The sequence below is a fragment of the Hypanus sabinus genome, unplaced genomic scaffold (assembly GCF_030144855.1).
Source record: "Hypanus sabinus isolate sHypSab1 unplaced genomic scaffold, sHypSab1.hap1 scaffold_1157, whole genome shotgun sequence".
NCBI lineage: Eukaryota > Metazoa > Chordata > Chondrichthyes > Myliobatiformes > Dasyatidae > Hypanus > Hypanus sabinus.
In genome coordinates, this window is record NW_026779215.1 from 61,666 (window position 1) to 87,881 (window position 26,216).

At 46.3% G+C, this 26,216-nt stretch overlaps 2 protein-coding genes across 2 annotated transcripts in view; both read left to right on the plus strand.

Moving 5' to 3' along the window:
- The window catches only part of LOC132386431 (NACHT, LRR and PYD domains-containing protein 12-like), a 28,892-nt gene extending 11,486 nt beyond the window's left edge, over positions 1–17,406 (plus strand). The window contains exons 2-8 of the mRNA XM_059958709.1: positions 77–241; positions 2,599–2,710; positions 5,138–5,425; positions 5,989–6,159; positions 10,017–10,184; positions 10,282–10,347; positions 16,442–17,406. Of these exons, the coding sequence (XP_059814692.1) occupies positions 2,701–2,710; positions 5,138–5,425; positions 5,989–6,159; positions 10,017–10,184; positions 10,282–10,347; positions 16,442–17,406 (1,668 nt within the window). The 5' untranslated portion in view covers positions 77–241; positions 2,599–2,700. The remainder of the gene's footprint in view (positions 1–76; positions 242–2,598; positions 2,711–5,137; positions 5,426–5,988; positions 6,160–10,016; positions 10,185–10,281; positions 10,348–16,441) is intronic.
- Positions 17,407–17,446: 40 nt separating this feature from the next.
- LOC132386432 (NACHT, LRR and PYD domains-containing protein 3-like) lies at positions 17,447–22,695 on the plus strand. Its single transcript, XM_059958710.1, has 6 exons — positions 17,447–18,123; positions 19,126–19,212; positions 19,360–19,530; positions 19,686–19,856; positions 20,012–20,179; positions 20,344–22,695. The coding sequence occupies exons 1-6, from the start codon at positions 17,447–17,449 to the stop codon at positions 20,429–20,431; spliced, it is 1,362 nt and encodes a 453-aa protein (XP_059814693.1). The 3' UTR covers positions 20,432–22,695.
- The last annotated feature ends 3,521 nt before the right edge of the window (positions 22,696–26,216 follow it).

Consider the following 26,216-nt stretch of genomic DNA (forward strand, 5'->3'; position numbering starts at 1 on the left):
GCATTTAGGAGCATTGAGCAGAAATATTCTCCTTTGTATTGTTAATGTGCTTCATTATCTCTCACGTTAAATTTAGATCTGCGGTGAGAAATTTATTGGAAGAAATATCCACAACTGGAAGCAAACCACAACTGAAGACGAGGGAGCAGCAACAAGTGAACCAGTCCGAGGATTGAGAGCATCAACTGGAGAGGACCCATCTGACTCGGAGATTCCAGTGATTCAGTCAGGAGAAAGTTTGGTGAGTCTCATTCACTCAAACACTGGTCCTTTGGACATTACATTTCTGCACCAAGGAAGGGAGGAAATAGCTGGAGCAGGATTGAATAAATATAGAGGTGCCGGTTGCAATCACTCCAGATTTGCTAATGTGCTGTCAGCATCCCAGATCTGTGAAGCCACACACATTCCCTCATATTGTTTGCTCATTTCAAACTCTTATCAGTTCTGCTGTTTTCTTGCTTGGCTGTGTTAGGTCACAATAATCTCAAAATGCATTGAGAATTTCCTCCCTTTATAAGAGGCCACAGTTGGTTCCTACTGTAGTGATTGCAGAAATGTGGAATTACCATGAACTTCAGCAACGTTGCATTGATTCCTCTGTCTATTGCAAGCTGCAATGATACACTTGCCCTCGAGTATATCGTCGTGCAAGCCTCTGCTAAGAACAAACCCTCTTGAAGCCAAATGTCCCAGCACCACATTTCATTCAGTCCGAACTAGCAAATGCCAACCAATCATTTACATTTCCATACACTGTCGTCATCAAATACTTCCCTACTAATAAATTGTCAGAGCCTACAAATCTGTGATTAAGCAGAATTAGGTTTTACAATGAAGTTATGTTCACCTTTGACCCTGTACCAAACGCATAGATCTGTACTTGAGTTGAACAAATGTTCTTGCAGCCAGCACTGTTGGAGCTGCCAGGGTCAGTTTAAACTCAGTCAATGTGGGATGGGAATGAGAGTGTTTGGTCAGATGATAGAAGAGTTGATATAAAGGTAGATGCCAAGTTCACAGAGATTGTGGAAGGATCAGATGTGGACAGGGCATCATATAGTCAGTTCAAAATGAGTTTAATTCTATACAATAAGTATTAAGAATACGAGTAACTTAGAACATGGATGGTACATGTTATCACCATTACACAGACTAGACTGTTACAAGGGCAGGGTTGGTGTTTGATGCTCCAGGTTTTAGTTGTTTCATAATACACGGGGGGTGGGGGGGGGGGGAGAGAGCGGGTGGTGGTGAAAGGGGAGAATTGTCTTTACTAATTAGGGATGGTATCACAGCTACATAAACAGTGGACATCAATGTAGCTGAAAGTCAGAAATGGGAAGGGGGCTATCATTCCGTTAGTATTCTATAGGCCACCCCCAAAGCGGCAGGGATAATGAGAGCAGATAACTTGGCAGTTTTGGGAAAGGTGCAAAAGCAACAAGGTTGTTGTCATCGTTGACATCAACTTTCCTGATGTTGACCCCACCTCCTTGTTCCAAAATGTGTCAATGGGGCAGAATGTGTTGTGTGTCCAGGATGAATACCTGACATAGTATGTGGATGGGCTAACTAGAGGAGTTGCCATTCTGCATCTAGTATGAGGCAATGATGCTGGTCAGGTGACAGATATCATGATGGGTGACCTTTTTGAGACAGTGACCACAACACCCCAACTTTTATCATGGTCATGGACAAGGATATTAGCAGATGATATGAGGCAGTATTTAATTAGTGGATGGATAGTTACAATGGTGTTCGGAGCAACTTGTGAGAGTAAATTGGGAAAACATTTTCAAAGGGAAATGTACAATGAAACTGTGAAGGTTGTTTCAGGAACACTTGAATGTGGTTCGGGGTAGGTTTGTTCCACACACAGTGAAAGAATGTTTATATAAATGAACCGTGGTTCTCAAGAGATGAGAACATTTTAGCAAAAGGGAAATGGAAGCATTGTTTAGGTTTAGGAAGCAACATTCGAGCAAGGCTCTAGTGAATTATAAGGTAGCCTGGAAGGAGCTTAAAAAGTGACTTAGAGGTTGAAAGGAACATGAGGAGTCCTTTGGAAGTTGGATAAATGAAAGCCCTAGGTGTTGCAAGGACACAAAATTAGTAGATGGTACTCATGATGAAGATTATCGTAGCTTATAGGGGATCTAAATGGGCAAAGTAGATTGCAAAACCAACACGAGCAGCAATGGTTTCATGCAGAGGATGGTGATTATGTGGAGGGACCTGCCAGAGGAAGTGGATGAGGCAGGCACAATTGTATAATTCTTGAAGTTGGGATGTGAAGATGGAATGAAGAGGCCTGGAGGGAAATGGGCCCAACTTAGAAAATAATGACCATCTGTGTGGGCACTGTGGTCAGCATTGTCTCAATGGGCTGAAATGTCTGTGTCTGCGCTCTCTTGCTCTGTGACTCTATCAGTAGGATGTAACAGATATCACTGGACAGACATACAGACATGGTGTGGGAGTTGATGTTAACAGGGAATGTTTGATCCCTAAGCAAACTGCTGCTCTGATTCAGAGGACGGCGGTACTGTCACATTTGTAAAGTAATCCTACCCTCTCTGACTCACTGTCTGCTAGTTTTGTGCAATTCAGGGCATCACCAGCAGGTGGAGCTGTCCTGCACCGCGACCAAAGTGTAAACAAGAAGACGACAATCAACAACCGTCAGTCAGAATCAGAATGGCTACAGGTATGTTCACTGGGATCTTTATAATTAAACTTCTGCCCTGTTGATGCACAATAGTTCAGATGAAGAAACTCACACAGGCACTAACAGGGCAGAGAAGTGTTTCATCAAGCAGTGTCATTGACCCCACTGGTAAAGCGGCTTTGTGTAATCGATCATTCCAACAGTTCCAGCGCAGGGACCTGACACCAGTAATGGTCGAATGACTCCGCTCACCAGGCAAAGCTTCACCTGAGTGAAAGGAGCCGGAGACCCTGAATCAGCAGGTTGAGGGTGAAACACTAAGAGGAATGTGGTGTTGTTCATTACGGTAAAGCCCAGGTTCAGGGTTTGTTACACATCAGGGCCTGTTTAGAGGTGAAAGACATCTCCAACTTTCATTTATAAAATTCAGAGTCAGGTGATAAGAGCATTTCCGGTTTTTCAGAGATTCTGTGATAATACATTTCGGGTTCTGTCAGGACAGCTATCAACTCCCCCCTCAATGCGCAAAGTAGATGAGGGGAATTTTCCAAACTCTGTTTTCCATAGCTGAGCCGAGAACATTGCCAGCCTTGGAAGTGGCTGAGGATCAGGACACACTTCATTTTAGATAAACTTGTGGTCTGCTTTGGTGCACCACTGTCAGGTATGGAGGGGCTACTGCACAGGACTGAAAGAAGCTGCAGAAGGTTGTAAATCTAGTCAGCTCCATCTTGGGTACTCGCCTACAAATTTCCCAAGACATCTTTAGGAAACTGGGTCTCAGAAAGGCAGCGTCCATTATTAAGGACCTCCAGCACCCAGGGCATGCCCTTTTCTGAATGTTACCATCAGAAAGCAGGTACAAAAGCCTGAAGGTACACAACTCCGCGAATCAGGAGCAGCTCCTTCCCCTCTGCCATCCAGTTCCTAAATGGGCATCCAAATTTGGACACAACCTTACTTTATTTATAATATACATTCTTTATGATTTTGCATGTTTTTAAAAATCTATTCAACATACGTAATTAGTTTACTTATTTGTTTATTATATTTTATTTTATCCATTATTATTTGTTCCCTGCTAGATTATGTATTGCATTGTACTGCTGCTAAGTTAAGAAATTTCACGTCACATGTTGGTGATAATAAACCTGATTCTAATTCTGTTTTAATACCCCAATCCATGCCTGGTCTGTGGCCAAATGGTGAACGTGAGTTCTCAATATTTCCCTCTTGAGATGACCTGCTACCTGAATTTAAATACTCAGTATCTCTGATCAGAGACCCGGTATAACCAATGACCAACTGTATTTGTCTCCAGCAGATATTGTGATCGTGCTCAAATCTGTGATTTTAGGTGGAATAAAATGGAGATTACAGTGTGGAAACTGGTCTTCAGCCCAACTAATTCATGCTGTTCTAAATGTCTCTGAGCTTGTCGAATTTCCCAGCAGCTTTTCCCAAATTTCCCTTGCAGACTTCTTCTATCCTTTTTCCTTCCACATATTCTCAACTTTGTAATTTTATTTGTGTTTGCACCCTCCCCTGGCTGCATGTAACCCATCACCCGCAACGTGGCAAAATGCCCCTTCAGTCCCTTTTAAATTTCTGCCCTCGAGTCTCAGACTCACCTACCCTGAGGAAAAGACTACGACCATCTACCCTATCTGCACCCTGATTATTTTATGTACGTGTATAAGGTTACCCTTTAGCTCCCATGAGCGGCGGCAAACTGTCCCAGCCGAACCATATAACACAAAAACCAAACAGCCCCGTCCAGTAATGTCAATCTCCTCTGCACTCTCTAGCTGAATCACACCCATCCTATAGATTAGCAACTGCAAGAGGGAGACTTGAAGTTTAGCTCCTAGAACTTCACTCAAGACTCTCCCTTTGCCAATGACTTGTATAGCTGTTCCATGACAATCACCATCCAGGAGACCGGATGGGTCCTTGGGACCAGGCATCACGGGCTTCAAGGTTATGGTCAGTCTGTAACCCAGGGGACTGGACATTGTTCCTCTCAAGGCAGTGGTCATTCTGTGACACAGGGGACAAGACTGTGTGACAAAGCAAACGGAGAACGTGTGATCTAGAGGATCGGACAATGAGTAATCCAGTGGCTTGTCTGTGAGTGACACAGGTGACTGGACAGTTTGTGATCCAGGGAGATTTATACTTGTGGAAGATAATCCCAGTGATAATTCCCAGTATCACCCGGGAATTAACTAATGCGTATTCTGATATCAGTATTACTGTGTCTTTCCAGTTCCTTTTCTGGGTGTGGATGTGTCCAGACACCGGCTTATCATAATGTTCACCTGGCAAGAATTGTGGTTCACACTTACCAGCACAGTCCCACTCAAAATCTGGTCAGCCGAAGTCTCAGCTCCATTGCAGACACCCAATGTTAATCCTTGTTTAAGTAGAAAATTCTCTAAACCTGCAATTCATCATTTATTTCAGGTGGGAAATTGAATCGGATACGGAAAGTACTCAAGAGGTTTATTTCAGGCAACTCATCGAGGGAAGATGATCAGGACATGGGAAGCAAGATACTAAAGCGGGGTCAGACTGAGAGCAATGTCCCAATGGAAAGCGGTCCAGCCGCAGAGAAGGAGGAGCAAATTCAGCCCAGAGACAGTGATGTCAGAGACACCGATCAGGAATCTGGAACCAGCACAAGAGAGGTGATCGCCTGTCAGCTCAGAAGCTCATTGATCACGGAATTGTCCAGGCCCCACCAAGGAGCAGGTGAGTGAAACCTCAGGGTGATGTGCTTGCAGAATGAGGCAGGAAGCGGGTAAATGCTATTCCTTGTTGGAGGGTTGTTCAGAAAGGTGAAATGCGTGGGAGTGGTGTATGTGGCATACTGAGGCACCCGTTACCCTACTACAGGAAATGTACTACCTGCTGAGATGATTTCCAGGATGTGTATCGGAGGAAATGCAGCTATCCGGATAAGGGGATATGAGTTATGGGAATTGTATTCACCAGGATGGAGAGAGTATCTCTGGGAAGCGACTATCATTGACATTCCCAGCATTTATTGCCCATCTGAAACTGAAATCAGTGAGTAGGTGGGACGGTAGGAGAGACAGGTTTCTAAGGAATATGTTCCTTCTGGTAACGTCATGCCCAGCACATTGATAGGTGGGTTATAAGGCCAGTGTTGAAGATTAGGGCAAAAGATGTGTTTCCAGCTGAAAGCAGGTGAACACTGAGGTTCAAGAGATGACTGGTTTGTTGAGTTGGGTGAGAGCGGGGGAGACAAGCGATATTTGAGTTTGTGATTACATTCACTTTTATATTCCCAGAGCCAGAGTTTACAATCTCCGACCTCCTGGCAGAGGGGGGCGAGTATCGACTGTACCAGCTGACAAAGTTCTACAGGGACAGACTCAAACAAGCGATTGAAGAAAAGGTTGAAAGACTCGGTTGGATGTTGACAAAGGAGGGACATTTCAGTAGAGAAGAAAATGAGGCAAGTATAGTTTGTGTATTGTCACCAAACTGCTGGTATCATAGGTAATAGTGATCGATATTAATCTCCTGCACATTCTAGGTGTTCTACATGGCAATGGAGACTTTGATCTCTGACGTCTCCAGCAGATCTGGTTTCAGCTGTTAAGGTGGTGAGCACTGGGAACTGCAGGTTCAGCGTCACCATTTCCTCTCACACCTGCTGTATTTATCAGTGTGACATAAGAGCAGTGGCTGCATACCTGGACTGTTGAACAGACATTCAGTCTAAATTTAATTTTTCATCTTATCAGGACCGTCGGTCAAATTCACCTCAGCTCATTAATCCAGGATGAATATTAAACTGTCAGATTGTAAATTGGGTCAACTGGCTTCACTGCGGTACTGCTGGTCTGGTCTCCGTCTAAGTTCCTGCACAATAAGTGGCTGATTTGTCATAGTCATAGAAAAGTACAGCACAGAAACAGGCCATTTGGCCCATCTATTCCATGCCAGACTACTTAAACTGCCTATTCCCATTGGCCTGCACTGGGCCATAGTGTTCTATACCCTTATCATTCATGTATCTATCTAGACTACTCTTAACCATTTGTGCCACTTGCGCTGCTAGCTCAGTCCACACTCTCACCACCCTTTGATTGAAGAAGTTTCCCCTCATGTGTCCCTTAAACTTTTCACCACTCATCCTTTACTGAAGACCTCTTGTTGTAGTACTTCTTTACTTTGTTGCAGAATGTCTGCTTGCATTTTCCTTATCTATACCCGTCATGATTTTGTGTACATCTATCAAATCTCCCCTCAGTTTTCTGCATTCCAAGGCATAATGTGTTCAATCTTTTCCTGTCACTCAGGTCCTCCAGTCCCGCAACATCCTTGTAATTTTTTTCTGTACTCTTCCAAACTTCTTTACATCTGTCCTGTAAGTCGGTGACCGGTAATGCACAGAATCTCAAAATTAGGCCTCAACAACGTCTTACACACATTCAACATCATATCTTACCTCCTGTACTCAATATTTTCATTTATGAAGGCTTGTGTGCCAAATACTTTCTTTCCGATCCATCTACCTTTTCTGCCACTGTTAAGGAGTCGTGGACCTGTATTCCCAGATCACTTTGTTCTACCACACTACTCAGTGCCCTACTAGTCACTGAAGAAGATCGACCCTGCTTGGTCATTCGAAACTACAACATGTTGCACTTGTCTGCATTAAATTGCATCGGTCATCTTTCAGCCCATTTCTCAGCCGGTTTAGACACCACTGCAAGCTTTGGTCATCTTCCTCACTCTCCACTACACGTTCCCACTCTTGGTGTCATCAGCAAATTTGCTGATCCAGTTAATCACATTTTCACCAGATTGTTGATATAGATGACAAAGACAATGGACCCAGCACCGATCCCAGGCAGTGATTCAACCATCTATAACCACTCTGTCTTCTTCCAAAAAGCCAGTGTCAAATCCAATTTACCATTTTACCTTGAATGCGGAGCAAATAAACTTTCTTGACAACCTTCCTATGCAATACCTTGTCAAATGCCGTGCGAAAGTCCATGCAGACAGGACCCACTTCCATTGATTCAACAACTTTCCCGGTAACTTCCTTGGAAAAACTTTAATATTGGTTGGACATGAACTACCATGCACAAAGCTGATATCTCATGACCCCAAAAATCAATAGGTTGTCCGAAAAGAACATATATATCAGGAAAACCTTTTGGTGAGCCATTTTACATTATTAGGTAGCCTACTTTCATATTTCATATTTTGTATACTTACAGCTTATTTGTTGTTTTCTGCTGGTTAGTAAAAGCTTCCCAGTCCTCCAGCTTTCCAATATATTTTGCTATATTCTATGTACTCTCCTGTGCATTTGCACTGATATTGACTTCCTCATCAGCCACGGTTGCTCATCCTCCCTCTGGTATAATTTTTCATCTTTGGGATTATCAACCTCTACCTGCACCTTCCGAATCCCTCCCAGAATCTTCATCTATTCCTGCTTTGCTGTTGCCTCTGCTAGTGTCCTCTTCCAATTTGGTTTTGCTCAACTCCTCTCACACGCCTCTGTAATTCCTTTATTCCACTGTAATATGTATACATCTAACTTTTACCTTCTCCCTCTCAAACTGCTGTGTGAGTTCTGCTATTTGCTGATCACTGCCTCTTAAGGGTTTATTTAGCTGAAGCTCCCCAATCAAATCTGGTGCAATACACTACACAGACTCCAGATACGCCTTTCCTATAGTGGGCTCAAACACAGGCTTCTCTCAAAAGCTATCTCAGAGGCATTCTATGAATTATCTCTCTTGGTATTCAGCACCGACCTGATTTTCCAAAGCTACCTGCATATTGAAATTCCCCATGACTATTTTAACATGCCTCTTCTCTCTCCCACTGGAATTTGTAGCTCACATCCTGGTTACTGTTCCATCAGGGTCATTTTCAGGGTGCTATGCAGTTTCTTAACATCTACATCGTCCAATCCGATATCACCTCTTTATAAGGACTTTTATTTTCATGACAACAGAGTCAACACAACCCTTTCACCCACCTGCCTACACTTCTGGTGAAATATTTATCCTTGGATGTAATCACCAAAATATGATCTTCTTTCATCCAGAATTCAGTGATGCCCACCACCCATTTTTGCTCTCTCGCTCTCCCCTCACTTCCATTCTTGTAGTCACATCTTTTTGATGCAATGTTGCACATTGATGGACAAGTAAATTAATCATGTTGAATATTCTGCAGGTTGTCAGTGAATCCTTATCCTTACTGGCGGGGTCCTGAATTACTCCTGTGAACTGTGTTTTTGAAAAAGAGAGGGAGTTGTTGAACCACGGACACCTTGTGTGTGTGTGTGTGTGTGAGAGAGAGAGAGAGAGAGCGAGACTGACTGACTGACTGCTCGGAGATGGTGTTATGATTTCTCTGCAAGCTTTTTTACACTTTTACAAGGACATTGCCTGCTTGTGAGTTCTTACGGAGAGAGAGCAGTGAGCAGCTCGTGGGTCGCCATGGTGACCGAGGGCGGCATTATTTGGTGGACAGCTGGAGTTCAGCACGGTGAGATAAGTAGGAGGTCCGTTGATAGACCTACAGACACATGGTTTTGGACGCTGAATGAGCTTTGTTGTGGCCACAGAAAAGGTGGGTTTTGTAGGATCGATAAGGAGAATCGAACAGTGGCTCTCACAGTGTGAAAAAGGTGTGACCGGTGGGGGGGGGGGTTATTCGTGTGTCCAACCCTCGCCTGTGTGAATAATTCCACGACAGAATGGTCCCCTTTGTTGCGGTCACAATCGGTGACTTCCAAAGGATTTCGGAGGACAACAGGATGATCGATGGCGTCATAACCTGAAGACTCAAAACTCTCCCTCTCTTTCTCTCCATCACTACTTAACTCAATACCACGAACTGAACTGAACTTCATTCATCATCAGAAGACTGCATCCATTTACCCCTAGGATTGAAGAAACTTGGTTTTCCTGTTTCCACACTTATATATACTAACTATATATATTGCTAACCTGTTTGATATATCTGCATTTATATTAATGTATTGCGTAGTTACTAATAAATAGCATTAGTTTATAGCAAAACCAGACTCTACGGTATTTTCTATTTCTGTTGGTTTTTTAACCAGTCACGGGGTACGTGACACTTCCACAATATTGATTTAGAATTTCCTTCAGTAATGGTTTCTCTTTTAATGACTGAACCCAGAGAGGATGAGGCAGCAGCCCAGTGACTGCATCTGTTCTGAAGCTACCGGGACCAAGAACAGATATTTTCCTGCACATTCTCCATGTCTGTCCGTCTGCTCCATAATAAATTCATTTTTTCCTTTTGTAGAAAGTCACTGAACTGACAGAGAAGGGAAACCGGACAGAGAGTTCCAGACTCTTCCTCAGTTTGGTGATTGGCAAAGGCTCCCGGGCCCGGAGGGCGATGTGGGAATCCTTTCTGATGTGGAGGACTGAGTTACCGAAGTTGGACAGAATACTGAGGGAAATACAGGAACTCGGTATGTTAAAACAACACACTGAACACACAGGCACATTGAAATAAACAGGTTTATTTATTCGAGCTCTGTTTTCATGGACATATTTTGATTCAAACAGGTCCGGATCCACAGGAATACATGAACATCGGCCAAGTGTTATCTGAGTTACCTACTGAACTGCTTGGTGAGTGATGAAATTGTCAGTTCAAACCGCATCTCAGAATTTTGACTGTGACTTGGTGGAATCTGGGAAGGAAAATTCACCATTAATCACTCACTGATCTCTGGTTTCAAGTTACAATTCAGAGAATCTCTCATTGCAACCTGAATATTCTACATTGTATTTTACTATTAATCCAACTGTTGGTTCTGGTGAAGCCTTCACTCCAGGTCCTCACGTTCTAGTAATCCCCACACACTTCTGACAGGCTCCTGATACACTTTATGACCCAGTCCAGGTGACTTTTCTATCTTCAGACCTTTCATCTTCCAAGCCCCTTTTCCTTTGTAATAGCACTACACACAATTCTGTTCACTGACGTTCTTCACCTTTTGTAATTCCGCTAGCGACTTGCACAGAGCTTGTCTGGCATTTCCTTTTCACCCGCTACTGCAACTACAGCATCATTTTTCAGGGTTCCCATACAGCCCCTCCTCTCTTTTTTACTCTTTATATATCTGGGAACGAAAAAAATGACTTTAGTATCCTTTCTTATATTATTGACCATATCCTTGCATTTCATGCACATTCATGTATAACTTGGAGCACCTTTAGCATAGTTGCCCCCGACATGACCCAGACAGTAAATTCCAGGCACCTGCAACTCTGTGAAAAAAACTACCCACAATTGCTGTAAATTTACCCCATCTCACCTTAACCAAATCCCCTCTGGTATTAGACACAGGTCTTAAGTAAAAAATAACAAACAAAATACAGGCTGTCGACCCAAACTCTTATCTCTCAAACCTGTACACCTCTGTCAGATCTCTGTTCTACCACCAGGGTAAACAAACCAAGTTTATCAAACTTCTACTTGTAGCACATGCCACCGAATCCAGGCAACACCCGATGAACCTGTTCTGCACCCTCTCCAATCCTTCCAAGAGCTGGACAATCAGGTGTATAAAATTCTCCAGATTCTCCCTAAAACCATAAGATCCAGGAGCAGAATTAAGCTATTCGGCTCAGTGAATTTGCTCTTCAATTCCTCTCTACCCCATTACCACAGTAAACGTTGACACTCTACCTCATCAGGAACATATCGACTTGCATTTTAAATATACCCAATGTCATGTCTTCCATAATTTCACAGATTCACCGCCCGCCAGCCAAGAAATTTCTCCCAGTGTGGGTCCCCGCCAGCCAGGACAATTCACACAGTTCCCAGGCATGTTAATATTCTGTATGAGCCTCCCATGTGGGGCCTTGTCAAAGACTCTACCAATATACAAGTAGACAACATCCATGTGTAATCAGGTTGGCAAGACGCTAACCCCACCCAAAGCCTTGCTGCTGAACCCCAAACCACCTCAAATATTCTTTCTTTCATACTCCCATGGGGGCAGAAGATATAAAAGGCTTAAGGACACCAGCCTCAAGGACAGCTTTAATTCTGCATTTATAAGACTACTGTTATTATTGGCTCTTAATAATAAGACCATTTTTTAATATGTAAATTGCAGCATCGTGCATCTTGTAACTAATTACAACTCACTTAGATAACCACAATATACTCACAGGAGAGCAGAAAGAATACCGGTCGGGTATGAACAACAGAAAACAGATTATGTAATTCTACTTCAAACTCTGTGGAAAGCAGAAATCTTTCAGTGTTTTACTGTCTATCAAAAAACATTTGTTTCTCTCCCCCACATGGTTAAGAGATATTCCAAGTATATATAAGATTCATCCAATATTTGTGAAATTTCCACACAATCTGATGAATCATTGGTGGAAAATAATCGTCCTATTAACTACCATGAAGGAACAACCACCATTATCAAAATAAATTGAGGGATTTTCCAGAGTGATTCACTGAACCCACCATGGCTTTGTCTAGCTTTAAACCCGCTCATTATTCACTGAAACGGACAAAAATCAGGTATCAAATCAGAAGAAAATACGAATTGTACCTTGAGACAGCTATATATTGGTGCTTTGAAATTATTTGCTCTTGCTAAAGCTAAAACAAATAATTCAAATAATGGAACTAATTTCCAAATATATATAAGGATGAACTTCAGACTAGAAAAGTGCAGAACGTTAAACATAAAGAAAGGTGCAATAGAGCCAGTAGAATTTCAAACAGAGCATCAGAAAAGCAAAGCAACAGAATATGAAACATATATTTAGGGTATCAATTAGCAAAGAAAATAGATCATCGTGTGATAAAGGAAAACCTTACAACAAAATTTACTTCAAGGCTGAAGAAGATCTGAATTTACATTAAGGATCAAGAAAATCTGCCAAACAGAGCTGAACAGTAAAAATATAACAAAGGTTGTAAACACTCACTGTGCCCATATTGACATATAATTTTGGTACAGTATCCTGGTCTGAAGCAGATCTGGAAAATATGCAAAGAAAAATAAGAAATAACAATTTGTAGAAAACACCATGTGCACTGGAGCGCACTTAGATTGATATGCAAGAGGACAGTATGAGGATGATGAAGGACAGATCTAAAAAAATGAGACAACAGCCAGATAAAAATTCTCAGAATCAGGGTTAATATCACGGACACATGTCGTGAAAATTGTTTTTCTGTGCCAGCAGCACAATTACGTGTGCATGTGTGGTGAGCGTGTATTTATGTATACAATTATAGGGATAGAATTGTATCAGCGTGAATTAATCAGTCTGATGGCCTGGTGGGAGAAGCTGTCCTGGAGTCTGTCGGTCCTGGCTTTGATGCTGCGGTACCGTTTCCCGGATGCTATCAGCTGGAATAGTTTGTGGGTGGCGCGACTTGGGTACAGGATGATCCTTCGGGCCCTTTTTACCCCCGTCTATGAAATTACCTGAATAATAGGAAGTTCACAACTACAGATGTGCTGGACTGTCCGCACCACTCTCTGTAGAGTTCTGCGATTGAGAGAAGTACAGTTCCCATACCAGGCAATGATGCAGCCAACGATGCTTTCAGTTGTGGCCCTGTAGAAAATCATTAGCATTTGGGGTCCATACCAAACTTCATCAACCATCTGAGGTGAAAGAGTTGCTGTTGAGCCTTTTTTCACCACACAGCTGGTGTGTACAGACCACGTGAGGTCCTCAGTGATGTGAAAGCTGTTTACCCTCTCAACCCCAGATCCACTGGTGTCAATAGTGGTTAGCCTGTCTCCAGTCCTCTTGTTTCTGTGACATTGCAACCAGCTCCTTTGTTTTTGCAACATAGACGGACAAGTTGCTTTCTTGACACCAGTGTGTCAGGGTGATCACTTCTCAACATAATCATACATCACATAATCATACATGATTATGATTTGAGATTTGGCCAATAAATATAGTATCATCTACAACACAATCATGCGTATACAGAGAGTAAAGGAGGGAGCACAGGACTCAGCCCTGAGGGGCTCCTGTGTTGAGGGACGGAAGTGAAGGAGCCCACTCTTACCACTTGCCGGTGATCCAGCAGGAACTCCAGGATCCAGCTGCAGAAGGCAGGCTCAAGGCTGATGTCTCTGAGCTTCTTGTCAAGCCTGGAGGGAATGGAGGTATTGATTGCTGAATTGTAGTTCAAGAACAGCATTCTCACATAAGCATCCCTCTTCTCCAGATGTTTAAGGTGGTGTGCAGAACAGTGACTATTGTGTCATCTGACGTTCGGTTGTGTCAGTAGATGAATTGTAGTTGGTCCAGTGTGGGTGACAGCATGCGGCAGATCTAGTCCTTGACCCGCCTCTCAAAGCATTTGCTTATTTTTGAGGTGAGAGCGACAGGACGCCAGACGTTCAGACATGTTGCCTTCGTAGTTTTAGGTACAGGGACAATGGTGGATGTTTTGAAGCAGGACGGCACTCTACACTTGGAGAGGGAGAGATTAAAAATATCCGTAAACTCACCAGCCATTTGCGCCGTGCACATCCTGAGTACCCGCCCTGGGATGTCGTCCGGTCCCGCAGGCTTGCAACTGTCCACTCATTGGAAACACATGCGAACTTCAGCCTCAGAGATGACCAATGTGCAGGTCGCTTTGTCAGCTCTCCTCGGGGCCTCAGTGTTGGCGATATTGAACCGAGCGTATAAAAGATTTGGCTCATCTGGGAGAGATGCAGCGATGCTTGGCTTTGAAGTCCACGATGGTGTGCAGACCTTACTCTAAGCTGTGTGTGTTGTTGGAGGAGAGTTGTGCCTGAATCCTGTCTCGGTATTGCCGTTTCGCTGTCTGGCTGATATTCCACAAATCGGAGCTGCATTTCTTGAGCTCCTGCTGATTACGAACAATGTAAGCTGTCAGTCATGCAATACGTGCTGTTCGCACGGAACTGCTGTTGCAGCATTTCTGGTTTGGGCAGTCCTGACCGGTTTCTGGTGGAAAACATCACCCTCTGTGATAATAACACACAGGTGTGTGTGTGTGTGTGTGTGTGTGTGTGTGTGCGAACGTACGTACTGGATGACGGCACGATCGTTGCTGACTGTGGGGGCCAATGCTGGATCTGCACACCCGGGAGCAGTTGGAACACGGATGTCGCTGGGAGTCGGGCATTTCGGTAGTTGGATCCTTCTTGCATCTCCTCCTCTTTCCAGCAGTCGCTCTTCTGGGTTCCTCTGAATTTTTGGTTTTTCCGTGGACAACCTCCATATTTGCCTGAGAGAGCTGTTGCTTAATTTGGTCCTTGTATCTCTTGCGTTGGACACCACCATCTCTCTTGCCCTGAGTGAGTTCTCCTTAGATACTGCTTTCGGTAACCTGGAATTGTCCATGCGAGGCACGTGGCCTGTCCAGTGGAGCTGGCTGAGCAGCAAAATGGCATCAGGGCCTGAAAGTTGTGCATGTAGAGTTATGCATGACTGCGTGATTATATGAAATGTTAAATTAAATAAGTTGTACAGAAATGGAAATAAAAAAAGTGATTTGTGAGGCACTATCGAGGGGTTGAATGTCCATTAGGAAACTGGATGGCAGAGGTGAAGTTGTACCTGAATCGTTGAGTGTGTGACTTACTCTGATCCTGTGCAGTGGTCCCCATGAACCAGACGGCGATGCAGCCAGTTACAATGCCCAGTTACAAATTCGAGTGATTTTGGAAATTCCTGATAGCCACTGTTGTGTCTTCTTTGTAGCTGTATTGATATATTGGCTCCAGGTTTGATCCTCAGAGATATTGACAGCCAGCAATTTAAAATTGCTCACTCTTTCCACTTCTGATCCCTCTATGAGGATTGCTGTGTTGTGTACCCTCACCTTGCCTTTTCTGAAATCCACAATTAGCTCTAAGGATAGATTTTCATCAACACAAGGGGGATTCAGCACTCCATACAAGCATATGCAAATATGATCATGGGTAGACATTGCTGAATGGAAATGAAGGGGTCAGGACATCCATGGTCGACTTTGACAGACGGAGGCCTCATAAGACAGCGCCCCACACCGCCACAGCAAGACTGATGAGTAGCAGTTGCCAAGACTTCACCACCCTCTCCACATAAACAATGTCCATCACTGAGACAGACGCTTCTGGCTTCTTCCAATAACAGAGATTTCACCTTTCCACCAATCCTCCATCACTGCGATTGAAAACTACCCATTTTCTTTCTTGTCATTCTGATGGGTTATCGATCCGCATGTCACTGTGATTCTCCCCCACCCGCTGCCCGACTTGAGTATTTTCCACATATTCTGCTCTTGTTGTGATGTAAGAGCAATGGACTCCCCAGTGTGCAGCTTTGCCAAAATTCACAGTGTCCTTCTCTCCATATTTCCATGCCAGATCAACATTAACATCATCTGTTAATGATGCAAGCAATGCTTGAAATATAGTGAAATGTTGTTGCAACGGGAGTGCAGTCAGGATTGGAATAGGATATCAGGGGAAAGTTCACCTTCACAAATAACTAGTATCAGAATATGAGAAATGGACATTTTCTGAGACATCCATCGCTGTCAATTCCGGTGTCTGTGAACAGAATTTTACTTTCTGCCTAATATCCATGTAAGCATTGAATTAATTCATGTAATCTCAAACACTGAATGTTGAAATGCAGTTATAATATTCTTTGTCCGTTGAACCATTTAACATTTTGACTATGTTCTCTGTTCCCATGGAAGATGTTCAACAGAAACACAAGGAGACTCTGCGGGCACAAACTGAAACACTGAGAGTGAACACGATCCTGATGAGGGAGAAGGTGACGGTTTTCCAGCTGGTTGACCGATACGCTGAGCTCACGGTCATTTCTACTGTTCGAGATCGGAGACTGGTGGAACATGAGCTGCTGGCAAGAGGCAGAGACCACGAGGAGTGGAGACAGAAACATCTCCGCAGAGAGCTGGAAAAAATCCGGACTGATCAGTTACTCCAGAGCAGCTTTTCCCGGAGTAAATCTAAAACTGGGAATTCAGCAGCAGTGGCTGGAATCCCGGGGATGGGGAAAACAACAATGGTACAAAAGATTGTTTATGACTGGGCCACGGGGAAAATATACGAACAATTCCAGTTTTTCTTCAGTTTCAAATTCCGGGATTTAAACACCATTAACTGTCGAATAAACCTGAGGGAACTGATTCTGGATCAGTATCCTTACTTTGGGAATATCCTGAGAGAGGTCTGGAAGAACCCAGAGGGATTGCTGTTTATATTCGATGGTTTGGACGAATTCAAACACAGAATCGATTTTGCTGACAGTCGGAGAGATACAGAACCCAAGCACCAGTGCCCAGATCCCGAGTGGTGGTGTGAAGTGTCTGACATTGTGTACAGTTTAATCCAGGGCAAGCTGCTCCCAGGGTGTTCAGTGCTGGTGACCACCCGTCCCACTGCGTTACATTTATTGGAAAAGGCAGAGATCAGTGTCTGGGCTGAAATCCTGGGATTGTTTGGTGAGGAAAGGAAGGAATATTTCAGCAGGCATTTTGAAGATCAGACGGTGGCGGCAGCTGTTTTCAAATATGTGAAGGAGAACGAGATCCTGTACACCATGAGCTACAACCCCTCCTACTGCTGGAGTTCCCAAGACCATCACCCAACTGTACTCCTACTATATTTACAACATCCTGAAAAACCACGGCCGTGAGATTGAGAACCCCCGTGATGTGTTACTCAGGGTTGGTCAGATGGCCTTCAGAGGAGTGTCCGAGAAGAAGATTGTGTTTACAGATGATGATTTGATCAACCACAATCTGCAGCCTTCCCAGTTCCTGTCCGGGTTCCTGATGGAGCTTTTGGAGAGAGAGGATTCTGCCCGGTGTGTGGTGTACACATTCCCACACCTCACCATCCAAGAGTTTGTAGCTGCAGTCGCACAATTCCTGAATCCATATCCCGGGGATATCCTGATATTCCTCAATGAAGCCCACAACACGACAGATGGACGATTTGAGGTATTTCTTCGTTTTGTTGCTGGTCTCTCCTCCCCAATGACAGCTCGGGGCCTGGAAGAGTTTCTGGGTCCATTTCCTCATGAAACAACCTGCCAGGTGATTGACTGGGTGAAGAAGAAGGTTAAACACCAGAGTTCAAACACAGAGAGTGAAGCTGGTAAAAGGAGCCTCCTGAACACATTGCACTATCTGTTTGAGTCTCAGAATCTTGGACTGGCTCAGGCCACACTGGAATCAATGGAATCACTTTCATTCCGTGGAATGACACTGACCCCGATTGACTGCGCGGTCCTGTCTTATGTCATCGGACTCCGTGACACAATAAAACACCTCGACCTGGAGTACTGCCTTGTTCAGAGTGAAGGAATCCAGCGGCTGGGACCCAGGCTGCACAAGTGCCAGGATTTGAGGTAACTTGACTTATCTATCACTCTGTTCCATTGTGTTGTTTCAATGTCAAGGGATTTGGTTAAAACTGTAGTAACTGAGGTTCTGAAAAATGGTGACAAATGCCCTAGTGATTGGCCACTAATTCCCCAAGTACAGGAGGTTTCTGTGATTCCTTGTGAAGGGCTGTTAGAGACTTTGTCAGTTCTGAGAACACCGGCCTTTGGTTTAATGATAATAAATCACAGGAATGGCCGTGTTTCTCGCTGCCTGTGACACGTCCATTGACAATGTTCCTTCTCACTGTTACTGACACCCAGACCGACACTGACTGCAGCAGGTGGGTCAGAGATTCACACTCCCTTCCCGGTGAGGGACAAGAGACAGTCCTCAGACTGTCCCAGTGAGAAGGAAAGAAATACCATTGTGAGATTGTCCTCCCCTGCCCTTCCTCTTGTGTGACTATCACCATCAGGCCACCTGTGTGACTGTGCTCACTACCAGATACCCAGACCCCATGGGCAAATCTTCTCTCCCGACTGTGGGCCTCAGTTCAGACCCACCTCTTCCATGAAATCTTTTTCTGTATCCTCTCGTCTTGTAGGATTAACTTTTCCCATCCTCCTTCCTCCTGTGGGATCTCTCTTCCCATCGAGTTTTCCTCAGGTGCGGTCTCTTCCACCATTCCCATTGACAGTCTCCCAGTCATAAATTTTCCACACTGTGGGACTTTCTTCCATCATTCCTCCCTGCTGCTTCTGATGCTCCCAGGCCAATAACACTTCTCTAACCGTCAGAAATGAGACAGAATATGTGTATTTTACAGGATCACACCAACAGATTAAATTACTGATACTCGGTGAATACCCTGGAGCTGGGCAGAGAGGGACGTTGACAGTGATGGGAACACTGATCAGTGATTTACTGAAGGGTATAGTGGTTCCTGAAATACCTGATTGAGAGTAATTCCCTCAGACCCTCATCAATTCATCAATTTGTTTAGCAATCTGTCTGTTTGTGTTTAGACTTGCGGGGAATGAACTGGGAGATTCAGGAGTGAAACTGGTGTCTGCGGCTCTGAGGAACCCGGAGTGTAAAATACAGAGACTGGGGTAAGTACCAGTCTGTGGGAGATTGTGTTTACAGTCACTGAGAGTCTGACACTGAACATTAATGTGAACAGTAATTGAGATACAGATAAACTCTGGGAATTTGTACCACCTCCTCTCTCTGTGTCCTTCACCTTTTCTCATCTCCAGGTTGGACAATATCGATCTCACAGTTTCTGGTGCCGAGAATCTTGCCTCTGCTCTCAAAACAAACCGATCACTGATGGATCTGAACATGGGTCGTAATAAACTGGGAGATTCAGGAGTGAAACTGGTGTTTGTGACTCTGAGGAACCCGGAGTGTAAAATACAGAAACTGTGGTAAGTACCAGACTGTGGGAGATTGTGTTTACAGTCACTGGGTGTCTGACACTGAACATCAATGTGATCAGTAATTGTGTTACTGATAAACACTGGGGATTTTTACCGTCTCGTATCTCACTGTGTCCTTCACCCTCACTTTCTCTCATCTGTAGGCTGAGAGATAACAGTCTCACAGATTCTGGTGTCGAGGATCTCGTCGCCGCTCTCAGTACAAACCCATCACTGACGGAGCTGGATCTGAGTGAAAATAAACTGGGAGATTCAGGAGTGAAACTGGTTTCTGCGGCTCTGAGGAACCCAGAGTGTAAAATACAGAAACTGCTGTAAGTACCAGACTGTGGGAGATTGTGTTTACAGTCACTGGGTGCCTGACACTGAACATTAATGTGATCAGTACTTGTGTTACTGATATGCACTGGGGATTTGTACCATCTCCTGTCTCTCTGTGTCCTTCACCCTCACTCTCTCTCATCTCCAGTCTGTACAATGTCGGTCTCAGGGATTCTGGCGCCGAGGATCTCGCCTTCGCTCTCATTACAAACTCATCACTGATGGTTCTGGACCTGGGATTAAACTCGCTCACAGACAGATCTGTCCCGGCTCTCCGCCGCGTCATACTGACCCTCCCGAGTCTGGGGCGGATCGGGTAAGTGCTTGTGTTAATGTTCAATGTGATGAAATATCAGCGGATCCGCGGGTTTTCTGGTGATATTTGTCTGTGAGTGTTGTTGAAACATTAACCCCGGTCCCCTGTTACTGACACTGTTGTGTAATCAGTTTATTTCATCTTTATTCTCCCATCTGTTTCAGGCTGCACTGGAATCGGTTCAGTCCAACAGGAGAGAGGGAACTGAGATCTCTGCAGGAACCCAGACCAGGACTGAGAGTGGAGTTGTGAAGATCTGAATGTGTGATCATCCCTGCTCGCTGGATGAGGACATGTTGGCCGATTTCCTGCAATACACGTTTAATTTCTAACTGTTCTAACAGATCCTGGCTTCAGCCGAGCTCTCTGTGATCTCAGAGGCGGTGCCGCAGTGACGTGATTCCACGTCCTATCCAGTTCAAACATTCCTTAATTTACATTTGTCATGATGAAATCAATAAACTGCTGTAACTTCCTGCATTGGTGTCGGACCTGAGTCTCACTAGGGGAGAAACAGTGACCTGGGGTTACTGCTGCCCCCCGCACTCGGTGAACTGCAATAATGGTTCTGAGCTCCTCACACTGGTACAGCAGCGTCTCAGAGACGAGGCGCCCACAGACAGTTAACATCTACTGTAATGTCAGACGTGATTTCACTGAGTTCCCAAGTACGAATGGGATGCGGGATGGAATACCGGCATTCAGCACAGGGTGAAGTTCCAACCGCATCGTCCCATCACACACTCCCGGGGTCAGACACAGAGTGAAGCTCCCTCAACATCATCCCATCACACACTGTCGGGGTTAGACTCAGAGTGAAGCTCCTTCCACACCTTCCATCAAACACTTCTGGGGCAGACACAGAGTGAAGCTACCTCAACACCGTCCCATCACACACTCCCGGGGTCAGACAGAGAGTGAAGCTACCTCAACACCGTCCCATCACACACTCCCGGGTTCAGACACGGGGAGAAAACACGTCTCTGCAGTGTGAGATATACCAAAAGAGTTCTTGAGCTGAAACAGATTACAAAGGACATTCTCATTGTGTTCACCTTGGAACTGTAGCATAGGGAACCACAAACACACACACACACGCACACACACACACACTCAATGAAGTGGTACAGCTGCGCCTCAGTTCCAGGCTGAGATTGTCCAGTCCCCAGGATCTCTTCAGTCCCTATCCCCATCCAGGCTGACCACCGCTTCCTTGCACCCGAGATACACCCACTCTCCTGACCCCAGCCTTCCTGAGCACTCTCCTGGCTTTGCAGACAAAATTGACAAAAGAGATTGGAAGCTCATATACGGTATACTATCAGACCTGCATCCTCAATGGTCGGAAACAGCAGAGGGTCAGACACAGAGTGTATCACGCTCTCCACGGATCAGATACAGAGTGAAGATCCCTCTGCAATGTCGCATCACACAGTCTCTGGGTCAGACGCAGAGTGAAGCTTCCTCCGCATGGTACTATCACACAATCTCTGTGTCAGACAGAGAGTGTGGTTTACTCCACATCGTCCCATCAGAACCATCCAGGGTCAGACACTGAATGAAGCTCTTTTTAAATCATCCAATTACATACAACTGGGGGTCAGAAACACAGTAAATCTCCCTCTCCATTATCCCATCACACACTCCCGGGTTCTGAGACAGTGAAGTTCTCTCCGCACCATCCCATCGCACACTACCGGTGTCAGACACAGAGTGAACCTACCTACACCACGTCCCATTACACACTCACAGGGTCAGACATTGAGAGAATCTCTGTACACACCATGAAATAACCCACTACCGGGGTCAGACACTGAGAGAATTCCCTCCACACTGTATAATAACACAATCGCAGGTCAGACTTTGAGAAAATCTCCCTCCAGACTGTCCCATCGCACAATTCCTGTGTCAGACACAGAGTAAGGCTCCCTCCACATTCACCCATCACACACTGTTTTAGCGTGGAAGCTTCGTTTGGAGTTTTTCTGCCAGTTTGGACTGGGTTCGTTGACGGCTCCCAGCTGCAGCTGCTGGCAATTCTCCAGGAGACCGGTTTGCTCCAAACAACGGAGACAAACGCCATTGCTCTCCCATTAACATCGGAACAACGTCCCTCCTCTTTATCGTCGTGATTCTCGTTCGGTGTAGGAGCCGGAGCATCTGTTGAGAAGTCTCGACCTCTCACGGCCTGGAAGTTCTGCAGGACCGACGGAGCCTTTCCTGGCGCTGGAATTTCTGGTGCCGAGCCTGCAAGATACTGTCGAGTACAAACTTTTCAGGCCAGTCACTCAACTCGTTCCAGGACTTATAACCGACACATCCGTATATCTCTAGATTTGGACATAGTGTCAGCATGCCGGGCCGTTCTCCACGGAGTTGCAGGCCTTCGGGGAGTTGGATAAAGACGGCTGCATCTCCAGCCTCGGACAACGCCTTGTTTTGGTCGGTGAAAGGAGAACGCGAGTGCAATGTATTTTGAATCTAAGAACCGCCCTGCAAAATATATGTGGCGGCTCTGGAGGACTTGTTTGGGAAAGGTGGCATTTTGGCCACAGTGAATGAGTTCGGGAAGGCAGTGTTTTATCTAGAGAATGATGAGTTAGTACACCGGGATCTTAGTTGGGGGGATCACGGTGGAAAACATCCTTTTAAAGATGAAGCTGGTGACATGTCCACGCAGCGAATTGTCTTCGGACACGTTAAGCGTTTAATCCCCAACGAGGTCCTGCTTCCCGCACTAGACAGCTTGGGACAAGTACGGTCAGAGATAACTGACATCAGACTCAAATTTAAGAGACACACCCTCCGTAACGTAATCTCTTTCCGGCGTCAGGTGTTCATGCAGCTGGAAATGGAGGACGACGTTGAGGGCCGGTTTACTGTCCGGCCCGAGGGGGTCGACTATCAGGTGTATTGGAACTCTGAGCGCCCACGGTACCATGCGTGCGGGGTGGTGGGGCACTTTCGGAGGGACTGTCCTAGCACTCGAAAACCCAGGGAGTCCATTTCGGGAACCAGTGCCCCAGCTAACTCTGCCCCTGATCCCATCCCTGTTCCTACACCTGTGCCGGCCCCTGCTCCTGCTCCTGACCCTGTCTCTAACCCTGTCCCTGTTCCTACGTCTGTTCCAGTCTCTGCTACTACCCCTGTGGTTCAGGCGGGTGCTCCTGGGGCTACGTGCAGGAAGGTGGGGCACTTTCGGAGGGACTGTCCTAACACCCGAAACCTTAGGGTGTCCACTTGGGGCACCAGAGCCCCAGCTACCTCTGCCCCGATCCTATTCCTGTGCCTGCACCTGAGCCGACTCCTGCTTCCTGCTCCTATTCCTACGTCTGTTTCAGTCCCTGCCCCTGCCCGTGGTTCAGATGGGGCACTTTCGGAGGGACTGTCCTAACACCCGAAACCCTAGGATGTCCACTTCGGGCACTAATTCTCCAGCTACCTCTGCCCCGATCCTATTCCTGTGCCTGCACCTGAGCCGACTCCTGCTTCCTGCTCCTATTCCTACGTCTGTTTCAGTCCCTGCCCCTGCCCCGTGGTTCAGGTGGGAGATCTTGAGGCTACGTACAAGGAAGTTCAGGCGAGGGACGGGGAGGAGCTTATGCTGAGAAAGAAAGCAAAGAAGAAATCCAAACACACTAAGAAGTCGGCCCCCGAGACCGCAGAACTCCCGCCTATTTGCCCTGAAGTGGAGCGGGAGGCTCGGGAAAGTGCGCAGATGGAAGCGGAGAGTACCGCGTCATTGGTGAATCCGGCACCTGTGTGCGCCTCAGAAGAGAAGGGTATCTTCCCCCAAGAGGATAGGGAATGTAGATGCGGGGATTTCCCAGGAAAGGGTGGGAATCCGGGTAGAGCTTGTGTCTAACCCTGAATCCCCAGATGTAGCCACTAGTCCTGTGGTAGGTGGTGTGATTGTGCTGAAAGTTAGTGCCAGCCCTGTTTGCACAATCGCGACAGCCCTGAAGCCCTCCACCCAGGACTTAGTAGTAAGCGATTCCCTGGGGGCAAGTGCATTAAACAGTAAGAGCGGAGAGGAGACCAAGCTCTCTCACTCTCATAATCGGGTTGCCGGTGGATCCCTAGGATCTGAGCTGCTGAGACCCAACTCATACCTGCCTCCTGGGAAGGGTGATGTACTCTGCATGCCGACCCCATCAAATAACGACTAGCAGGGAGACCCTGGGGATGATCCCTCCATTGTCGTAACTGTGGATAAGACTGATGCGACGGTGCAGCGGAAAGGTATGAGGGAGGTACCCGCTGCGCAGTGTGGGCTTTAAGTGCAGCCGTCTGTTCGAACACACGGGGATGAAGACGGGGGAATCTATCTGTAGTGAGGCGGTGGAGTGAGACAAAGGACATCCTCACCCCTCCAGAGAAATCCCCATTGATACCTGTGGAGGAAATGAGAGAGTTCATTCTCACCTCTGAGGGTGCAAAGCATCGGCCTAAGCTAGCCTCGCTTCGCTGGTCTGGCACACCGAGGCTGATGAAGTCCCTGCGAGTCATCCTTAGACGGAAGGTGAAGGGGAAGAGGAATGCTGTGTCTGGGAATGTCAGGCGGCAGCTGAAATCCTTTCCGGATGACCTGGTGAGGGACATCAGAGTGGGAATCAGCCTCGCTCCTTCGGGAGACGGTGGGTCACAGGTGAGTGGCGTTGGCACCACTGGGCCCCGGAAAGCAAAGAGAATTCTTGTTTTTTTTTCTCGGGCTAGTGTGGTTGAGGGTGCCTCCGCTCTCACCGGGAAGGGTGCAGGTGCTGAGTCCTAGTAAACTCCTTACATGAAGCTCACTGTAGCTGGTCTAAATTTTAATGGTAGCAGGGGTTCTCTCGGCAGATAAAAGAATCTCTCAGTCCTTTGGGATGGGCGATATACGGTGAGGTTCCTGTAGGGAACCCATACCACCGCGGGGGACGAGTCCGCTTGGCTCCTGCAGCGGCAAGGAGGGGTCTACATGAGCCTCCTCAGCTCCAACTCTAGCGGGGTGACGATCCTGTTGGCCTCGACCTTCCAGCCGGAAATGGTTAAAGCTCGAGATGTCGGTGCCCGGCCGCCTGCTCCATCTGGCTGTGCGCCTGGATGGTGAACCTCTGCATTTCATCAACGTGTCTGCCCTGAGGGGCGGGGTGATGCTGACGCGCCTATTCCCTATTCCGTCAGCTGTCCACTCTACTGAGCTCCATGGGTCCTGGGAGTGGGGACTTCAAATGTACCTTCGAGGTGGAGAACCTCTGCAGTCTCCAGCGCGACACAGCATCGGCAAAGAAGCTGAAGGAGTTAGTCGGCTCCTTTGACTTGGTGGACGCCTGGCGGGATCTACTTCCTGACTCTGGAGCCTTCTCCAGAAGTGTCTAGAGGGAGAGATTCTCGAATAGATCGCCTCTATGTCTGTCAAGCGTACAGCTCCCTGCGATGGCAACCTGAATGTGGCAAATGCCGTCCTCGAACCATCACCTGGTGTGGATGGAATTTGCCCCTCGGCACTGTGAGGCGTCGTGGCATCAGCGCCGGACTCCGGAGCGAAGGGTCCCGAGTTCAAGGCCAGCCGGCTCTCTTGCACGCTTTCCATCCGTGCTGGGTTGAGCGTCGAGCGGCAACTCGACCTCGTAAAAATAAAGCTGGAGAATGCCGCAGAAACGCCATGAGCAATCACCAGAAAGATCGGTGCAAAAACTTGTCATGACGGCGCCCGATGACTCTGCCAGGAGTTAAGGACATTCTTCCTCATCTACTCTGAGCTGGGATCCAGGCACTGGCGCTGTGAGAACCAGCTGCTGGAGGAAAGTCGACTCCGAGCGTTCTTGGTCGTCTGGACGGAAAGACAGGGTTAATTGTTTTCATGTCGGGAGTACACTGAGACTGAACGGTTTGAGAGAACATTGCCTAACGCAGTGTATCGGAGGGGGCGTGACTGTCACGTGACATCACTGCCCACTACCCGGTCGGAAGGCACGTCACCTGCCAATCAAGGTTTGACCCCTCCTCGCCCATCAATGCACTGTTACGGACCCGCAGGTTTCGTTCACTGTGGACT

What these genes read in the sequence shown, in the direction of transcription:
- LOC132386432 (XM_059958710.1), top strand. Translation starts at nt 17,447, where the DNA reads ATGGCCTTCAGAGGAGTGTCCGAGAAGAAGATTGTGTTTACAGATGAT. An exon ending in TGTAAAATACAGAAACTGTG is followed by an intron (nt 19,531 to 19,685) that starts GTAAGTACCAGA and finishes TCTCATCTGTAG; the next exon opens with GCTGAGAGATAACAGTCTCA. An exon ending in TGTAAAATACAGAAACTGCT is followed by an intron (nt 19,857 to 20,011) that starts GTAAGTACCAGA and finishes TCTCATCTCCAG; the next exon opens with TCTGTACAATGTCGGTCTCA.